The sequence below is a fragment of the Vidua macroura genome, chromosome Z, assembly GCF_024509145.1.
Source record: "Vidua macroura isolate BioBank_ID:100142 chromosome Z, ASM2450914v1, whole genome shotgun sequence".
NCBI lineage: Eukaryota > Metazoa > Chordata > Aves > Passeriformes > Viduidae > Vidua > Vidua macroura.
The window spans coordinates 53,607,398-53,616,708 of NC_071611.1; the positions used below are offsets into that span (position 1 = coordinate 53,607,398).

At 35.7% G+C, this 9,311-nt stretch overlaps 1 protein-coding gene across 4 annotated transcripts in view; it reads left to right on the forward strand.

Annotated features, from left to right (window-relative positions):
* The window catches only part of KCNN2 (potassium calcium-activated channel subfamily N member 2), a 68,896-nt gene extending 65,781 nt beyond the window's left edge, over window positions 1-3,115 (forward strand). For 2 of the 4 annotated variants that reach the window (XM_054003096.1, XM_054003101.1), the window contains 2 exons: window positions 854-923; window positions 2,786-3,115. In XM_054003096.1, coding sequence (XP_053859071.1) covers window positions 854-923; window positions 2,786-3,073 — 358 coding nt within the window. In that variant the 3' untranslated portion in view covers window positions 3,074-3,115. Of the gene's footprint in view, window positions 1-853; window positions 924-1,154; window positions 1,211-2,785 lie in introns of those variants that run through there. The other 2 variants (XM_054003097.1, XR_008441233.1) reach the window with 2 other exon arrangements.
* Window positions 3,116-9,311: the final 6,196 nt, after the last annotated feature.

Genomic DNA, 9,311 nt, shown 5'->3' on the forward strand with positions numbered 1-9,311 from the left:
ATGTTCAACAAATGAATCATACTTAAGGGAGAAATTGCCTATTTGTGAAAATCAAATCTACAAACCACTCCTCTAGTAGGAGAATCAAAGAATGTATAAGAAGGGTCCTCTATCTTGCCAAAAATGTGCATAACCAACAATAATGCAGATAGGTACGCATCAAAGAAAAAAATGTACCCTTGCTGCTTCTTTCATAGTTTCTCAATGCTGTAGTTTAAATAGTGCTTTGAAAAAGAATGATGTAAATTTAAAATGTAATCATATTTAGATTACAAATTATCCGAAAAAACCAAATCTATTGGCAAGCATGTTGGTTATTTAGCTGCTGGTCTGATGGAAGTTCTGTTTAAAGTAAGGAGAAACTCACTTATCACTGTATGTTCATCAGGTTCCGACACCTGCTAACCCAATCCATTTCCGACAGAACAGGACTAATACCTGTATCTAGTCATGTAGGCATGGGAAGATTCTTGATTACTACAACAATAATGAGAAAAAAAGCGTTGTTCTAGGTTTCTTCCTATATCTACTTGTCACGATACTGAGGCTTTGAGGAATGTTTTGGCTTTCTTTCATGTAGTCTGGATAAATTGTTATCTTTTTTGAATTCAACTTTGACCATGGCAAATGGTATTCTCAAGGACATCACATTTCCTTGCTCTTTCCTTTTTTGCGGTGTTGAAGAAGCATGCTTCTCATTGTAGCAGGCACATGAAAGATTCTGACTCTACACAAAGTAGTCAAGGCATTGTCCGTGCAGTTCTTTGCTCTTGTAAGTTTTGTGCATGCTCTCTAGAATCCTAGTATGACCTCATACAAAGAAAAGAATTTGACTTAAAATTCCACTTTTTAGATTAAGAAGTGTAAAAATGGAACAAAGGAAACTGAATGATCAAGCCAACACTTTGGTGGACCTGGCAAAGGTTAGTAGGCGGTTACTGTTGTTTCAACATTCATCCTTTCAAAATGAACAGTTTTTAAGTGAAAATGTTATGCATTATATGGGCAAATATTGTTAACAAGGTGTTATATGTAGAAAATGAAAATATGTGTGTGTCTTGTGGTAGCACCTATGTCCTGAAAAAGAATCCTGATGAAAGTTTGAATGTGCCATTTTTTTTTTTTTTTTTTTTTTTTTTGTACATTTGAAAAAGACTTCACAATTGAGAGACTGATCCTGAGAGCTCCTGAGCTGACTGCAGTGGTCATGGTAAATGCTGAACTGTGAGCAGACTGTAGTGGTGTAGTGCTGTGAAGTAAGAAGATTTGCCATGTGGTGATAGTGACTGTGCCATGACAGACCATAGTAAATAGCCTCTGGACTGGAGTTAGAGGTTCTGGATTCCTGTTCCTGTTGTCTTATGCAGCAGTAACTTTGGAGAAGTAAATTCAGATCTGCATTTATTTAAGTTTTTATAATGAATAATAGCTGCCTGCTTTGATTATATATCATAAGGCTTTTAAAATCTTTTTTAAACCATTTGAGTTGAAGTAAAAGAGGCTATTCAGTTGTGAGCTGCTTGTTTGTTGTTGCTAGTATTTTTCATAAATATTTAGTTATTATAAGCTAGAAAGCTAGAGGTCTGAGCTGATAGCATTTTGGATTTCTCGTTAGAACTTAATATTTAACAGTTACAGTGAGCTTAATTTGAGGCTACATTAGAAGCATTATTGGGCTCTTCCTAAGGGTTTCTTGTACACCTCTTAATTTACCTCAAAATCCTTCTCAATTTCAAGTACATCAAGGCAAAGATTAAACTCTTCAGTGTTCATTCCCCTCTTGCTTTACAGAACCACTTGACAACTTCAGGTGAAAATACAATTCAGACTAATGCTTTTGGCAGCTAATAAGGACTTTTAATATGCTATTTTGTGCAGAGTACTTCACTTCCAAGAGTTATGCTAGCATCCTAAAACAGGACGCAGAGCAATAAGTTATAATACACCTGATATTGAAGTGGTTTACACTTCAGGCAGTCATTCAGTTAATTTGCCTTTCCTTTGGATTGTTCATAAATTTCAACTGATTTTTCAACTGAATTACATCCAGTTTTGATTCTAGTTTAAACAATCAGTCAACAATCTGCCTCAGTCTATTAGAGGCAGACATTCAGCCATTATTTTTTAACCAAGTCTCTATGAAACAACATATTTCAGATTACATTTTTACTGACCATTGTGTCATTTTAAAGTATACTCTGTATATTTGCTGTATTCCAGCAGTGTTTTGTAGAGGCCAGATAGATTGTAGAGTGCAAAAGTAGAAAAAATATACGATTGAGTTTTTACTCCTTGCACTACTTTTCAAAAACAATCCACGCAACTCCTCTTACTGCCAATTCAAGAAAATGTACTCAGTTTAAGGAGCAAGCCAGTGAACAACATTTGTGCTCTGCTTAAAGAATGAAAGTATTTAAAACCAGAATCAAGAGCACTTAAGGATGAAGCACATCAGTGGAGCCTTCAGTCCCCTGGTGGCTTACACTGACTGTTCAAAAAGCTTAGCCTGGTACAGTCCCAATCATCCAAATTTCCAAAAAAGGTCTGGTATTTAATTGGGTTCAACTTTGATGTCTAAAGTGCTACTAAAAGGCATTATGTTTCTGCTCAAGAAATCTGATAGAAAGTTTAGTCTACTGTAATTTAATCTACAGGGAAAATTATTTCACAAAACTAGATATTATAATACTCATATCCTGTTTTACATACCCTTGTAGAGTTGTTCTACTTGTTACAGTACTTGTAAGGTCTCTCTAAACCTTTACTTACGTCCTTCTACTTTCAGACTCAAAACATCATGTATGACATGATTTCTGACTTAAATGAAAGAAGTGAAGATTTTGAGAAGAGAATTGTTACTCTGGAAACTAAACTGGAAACTTTAATTGGTAGCATTCAAGCTCTTCCTGGACTGATTAGCCAGACAATCAGCCAGCAACAGAGGGAATTCCTCGAGGCTCAGATACAAAATTACGATAAGCATGTTGCCTACAGTGCTGAACGATCACGATCTTTGTCAAGAAGAAGGAGATCATCCTCCACAGCACCACCAACTTCATCAGAGAGTAGCTAGAAGATAATAAGTTAACCGCAAAATAAAGACTTTTTGCCATCATATGGTCAATATTTTAGCTTTTATTGTAAAGCCCTATGGTTCTAGCCAGTGTTATCTGGGTTCTGATGTCAGAATCCTGGAAACCTGAACACATTTTAGGCCAAAATGAGTGAAAACTCTTCTTTTTTTCCCCCCTCCTCCTCTCAGATGCACAGTGAATGCACCTAGTATTGCTATATTAGATTGTTCTTCCGTAATTTCACTTTTTATTCATGCACTTCAAACAAGCTTTACTACTACAATACATAATCTAATATAATGTTAATTTCTGCACATAGTTACTTAATTACTTTGACCTAAGAACCAAAAAAAAAATCACAATCAAAAGACCTAATTATGAACTTTTAAGAAACTAAAACGAAGCTTAATAATTATTTCTAAGTATGAAAGCTAACTGTCTAAACTTTGCTTGCAGTGGAGGGGGAAAAAAACCAATATTAATCTAACAGTGTGCTGTATATGTATAGTCATTTTAAAAGGTCATGAAGCTTGAATTTCTGAAGTGATTAATTAAAAATATAGTTTATCCTAGAAAATAAGTGTCAGAGTAAGCTATGGGTTTTTAAAATATTGTTAGGGCTTTTATTTAACAGCAATTGGTACACACACACACATAGATAATATATATATATACATATGTATTTATGTATATAAAATTATTTATGCAATGCCCATAGCAATGATCTTTTAAACTGACTATTCGTAAAGCTACTGGCATGCAAAAAGCACAGGCAAAGACCTGTTTACTTATTCAGAGTCTCATAACAATGCCAGGTACGTTTGTCTAGATCAAAAGTATCACTTTCACCCAGAAGTCTCCTAATAATGCTATTTGGGTTTTGAAAGTGTTAGGTTGCTACTTTCTCCACTCGTTTCTTTGTGTTTCTGGAATGAATGACTGACACACAGACTTACAGTTCACACAGTTGTGTGATTGCAGCACAGTGTTCTGTATACATTATGTTTGGGCAATCCCCATGGTTCCTGCTATGCAGTCAAGCTTAGCAAAACACCTCTAGCAATATTTCCAAAATCTCTTGTAAAAAGCCAGCTGTAGACTGGAGTTACAACAGTAGGGTATCTATAGTACTTTATTTTCATGCATTAAAAAAAGGTACTTTATTAAGGAAAAAAAAAAAAAACACAAATCACAAAGCATAGTTACCAGTAGGCACTGGTGAAAAGGTTTTGACTGACATTTCTCCTAGTTTATGTTCCAGAATAGCAAAACTAGGTAAGTTTAAATGCTCAGTACATGCAACTTGCATTAACAATTCCTAGTTATAACCAGATATACTTTATGAGATATTTTTTATTACTTGCTATTTATGAAATGTGCCAGTCCAGTCTGCCTCTCCCCCAGTTTACAGCCAAGGGTGACATCTGTAGCTAAAAAAGTAGACATGGCTGACTTTCTGTCTGCCTAGAGGTAGCCAACTTGTTACCTCTTGTTGAAGGAAGTGAGGAAATGCACATTGCTCCATGAAACACTGTGATTTCTGGTCAGCAAGGATAGGCAGGAAAGAGTAATGCAGGAAGTCAGGGCAGAGCCCTTATGGGCAAGACAGAAGAGCTTTCCAGCAACCAGAATTCCCCTAACCAAATACATCATCTGAAAAACAGCAGACACTTTAGGCCTGTTCAAATTAAAGGATCTTCCTTTTCTGGTGTTACGAATGTATAAATGATGAATGTATAAGTGAACATCCAGAGGTATTGCATGCTTATTAAAAGGTCAAGAATTTCTCCAACTTTTTATGTCTTCAAGAAAGATGATGACTTCAGTATTTTCCCCCTAGAGCAAAACAGTTGCATGCCTTTGGCATGCCTTATTTACAGACTGTGGTATTTGTGACTGGAAATAACAAGCAGTATGCATAGTATTTGCAGTTCTGATTTTGTTTTTATGGAGATCATTTTCAAAGGAAAAGACAGATATTATATAGTCCTAATACTTTTCTAGTGCAGTCCTTAACTAGGTGAGATTGTGAGTGGTCATAAGGCCAGTAGTGATTAATAATATTAGAATTTAATAGTCAAGTTTTAGAAATCTTTTTTCTCCTTTTTTGCATTTGATTTAGACTACTTTTCTTGACATTGAATGTGAAATACACTTTCTGTAGCTTGAATACATTCCTTTTTCTCCTGTCAGCTTGAACTAGCTCTTTCATTGTTTACATCTTTTTAATATAACGCCCATTTTTTGCACAACTGGGTTTTTAAAGAACTGTAGCTCCACTTTGAAATTTTTGTCAATCTGTCAATTTTAATTAGGATCCAGCTGCAAGTATTGAGCTGGCTATTTCTGTTGTAGAAGAGCAGCTGTCAATCTTTGACCTCTCCATTTCTTTTACTCACTAGGACTCAGAAGCCTGAACCTAATATTATTGCCACAGCTTTATGCAATGGTCAGATTCATTAGGATTATTTCCATCAGTAGCATTCTGTAACAACCTGCCAAATTATTTTGGATTCCTTTCTTTCTTTTTAAAGCAAAAAACAAATGATGTCACCATGTTATACTCCAGTTCTACATTTTAATTTACCTTCAAGGTCACTACAGATATTTTATCTGCATTTTCAGCACATATGATTTTTTTTCTTGTAATATCTGATTTCAGCACTAAGGTGCTGCATGGGGATACAATACATGAAAGGACTAATATAAACTTTTATTCAAGAGAGCACAAAGCACTCTTGGTTTGATTTTCATACTCCTGACACTAAACTCCTTTTAGTCTTCCCTTGTCTGACTTTTGTAATACCACAAATTCCATGACTGAATTTTTAGTTCTAAAACTTTAGCTCTATCATTGTCAACATATATAATCACCAAAAGGAAAACATATCATTATGACAGATCATGGAAACTGTATATTTAAATATAGACTTTTCTTGTAAAGATTGTTTACAAATGACGAGTCTTTCTCAATGCATATGGCATATTTACCATATTACAATTGTAAAGCTTCATGCACCTCTTGCCTTAGTTTCACCAGTAGGAAAATTCTGCTTTCAGTTGCTATTGAACTCTTTTCACTACATTCCAAACACTGATTCCATTTATATAAGTTTCTTGGGAGTCTTGTTGCTAGTCTGCTTTTGTAAAGACACCGAGCAAAGATAACTTGCTCGGAAGGACTGAAATGTAAGATCACAAATAGACCTGTTCACTATACTTAACATTAAATGCATTGATTTAAATAGTACTTTTTACTTACATTTATGTTTTTTGCAGAATCAGAATAATACATTCATATGTTTTATGCTTGCAAATGCTCTGCAATTTTTGATTCTGTAAATCATTATGTATTTTAAACCTGCAGATCTTTCCAGATAAACTTGTGCAACTCAGCTTTTCTTTACCTCCTGCTGCTTCATATCTAATATGGAAAGAGATTTACTATCTAAAAGTTTGGCATCCAGCTGAGGAGCTCTAAATGCCTTCTGGAGGTTCATACCTTGTGAACTATTTCAAAACTGTGTCTACCCAGACTGAATTGGAATCACTGTCATCATTAGAGCAAACATAAGTGAAAAGTATACTGTTTTACATATTGTAAGACTCTTTCCATGTCAGATCATATGTAAACATTCAAGCTGATATGCCACACATTAAGAACATATCTAAGCATAAAAAAATAAAAGGTGTTCAATGTGTCTAAAATTCAGAATAAAATCTGTAACCCTTATCAATACTAAAAATTTAAATTGTTTGTAAACTCTTTTCCCATAATAGTTAAGAGAAATTCTTACTAAGCATTATCCACAGAAGATTTTCTGATTCATATGTGTTCTCTCCATCTGTCAAACTTTTTTCTTCATATCCATTCTTTTTTTTAAATCAAAGTCCTTAAAGTCTTTTTATCCTTTTATTAATAATTAAGGGATGACAAAGTAATAATAAAGGGTTTACAAGCAATGAAATAGACAGGAAGGTGGGAAGGAGCTAACACTTATGTATGTCATTTTCAGAATTCAACCACTGCATCAGCATATCTAAATGCTCAGGTAGAAATGGACACAAATTTTAGCCAGCACTCCTGGCTACTCAAGTCCAAGCCAGCCCTAGCCTGGGAAGAGCACTGCCATATCTGAAAAGTTCTGAGGTGGAGCTTACATGCACTCAAACCCAACCATTTATGTGTGTGGAAATTAATGTCCATAGAACCTTATATGTGCATAATAAAATTAACCTACAGCTGTCAGGGCTTACAAATGTGGTCCTATAGCTGTTAGCACAAATTCAGAGAAACCTAAGCTATAGTGTATATTAGCACTTTTATTCTGAACCTTTTAAAGGATTTCTGTAAGATCTTACCTCTCTCCATGCCTTAGAGAATAAAGAAGAAGAGCCACTTAGAAGAGTGCTTTGCAGTCAGGTGTGCATGGGGTTAACTCTGACTTGCCTGAGTGCCTCACTGCACATCAGTTTTGGCCCAGAAACCGCAGGGTTTTATTCACTCCAGAAAGAGCAGGTTTCTCTCACTATAGAGGGAGTTACCACAGCACTGGGCAAATAAGTCCCATCTCTCAAGAGCAGCCCGGTGTGCAAGATGATCATAATAAATAGGAGAGGAGGATTGTGATAATTTATGCAACTCTGCTCAAGACTTACAGCTTAGCACAGCATCAAGCCCAATGCAGACACTTGATTCCTTGCCAAGAATTGCAGCTGGACAGTACAGCACATGGTTGGAGCAGGTGGCAGCATGGTCTGTACTAGGGTATGTAGACGTCCTAAAATGGAGGGAGTTACCAGAATAAGCATCACTATACTGCCATGTATTAGACTTTGTTACAGTGATATAGTTGAAGATCTATTAGGTAAATAAATTTCAGGCCTTTATGTGAAGAAGATTCCCTTGCAATCCTTGCAGAGGATTGCAAAGCTTTTCTGCACATTGAAGGAAAAACACATTCACAGTGTCAGTGAAAGGAAAAACATAAGCCACAGTCTTGAACCTGTTGTGAACTAGCATGGCAAGTAACAAAATTAGATGGAGAACTGAAGCTTTGTGGTGGCTTCCCTTTCATTCAGATTCACTTAAATCCATTAGGATCTTCAAATATTTAGGAGAACCTATACTGTTTTCAATTATACATGAAGTGAGCTACAAGCTTTTAGTTGGATTAAAAGGTTTTACTTTAAGACCATGCCTATTCTGACCTACTGTTCCCATTCTAACCTGAATTTCAAAGTACCTTGAGTCTAAAAAGGACATGCATATTCTTCTATGTGAATTACAGCAAACTAGGTCTCTGAACAAAAAAGCATCTACAGTCCAGATAAATGGCCAACCATCATATAGCACCAGGAATAATAATGGAGTTAAAATGTTTGATTCAGAGCTTAGAAAAGGTTTAAGTGAAGCCTCACTCCAGATATGAAGTTCATGGGGATCAATGAAATGTAAGAGACTGTGCAATTATATTTCCTGACAATGAATTATAGGGGCATGCTGTATGTGTTCAATAGCAGCTTATCACCTTATACGGAGAAGTTCTCCAAATGTGAGTAATATGTAGACTGATCATTACACAGAAATAAATCAGGATTTTTTAAACAAAGAACTTCAAACTCTAATAGAAATGTGGAGATCTGAAAGAGATTGTGCTAGACTATTCTCTTAAAAGGCCCCTAGCCTCTGTAGGCTAATATAAATTGCAAGAGATGAGGTTTCAAGTGGTTTCAAGCAAAAATTAAACAAAAAATATATCTCAGGAATAGTTTGGGACTTACAAAACATCACTGTATTTGTGCTCTGTACCACAAATCTGCACAAAATGAAATGTGGCAGATCAATTTTCCTGATGGAGGAGTTAGAATGGTAGTCACATGAGCATGACATGCAGGTAGTAGAACAAGAAATCTTTCTTGGAACTGCTCTTTAATTTAACCTGCAGTTTCAAATAGTATGGCACCCTAGGTAGTATAATTGTAACAAGTATAGCTCCAGTTTGTTGTTTGTTTTTTTTTTTCCCTAACACTTAGCACAAATTAATTCCTAACACTTAGCACAAATTTTGAGTAAGAGGCCTCTGAAGGGTGTATGCCACCCCTCTATTGTTGCAGCACACCCTCAACCTTTTGCTCTGTGCTTATTCCTCCAACAGCTGCTAAGCACTGAGAATTGTGGTTGCCTCTGTCAGCATCCCTGGTACAAAGCTGCCCAGACTGATCTAAAATGAGGTG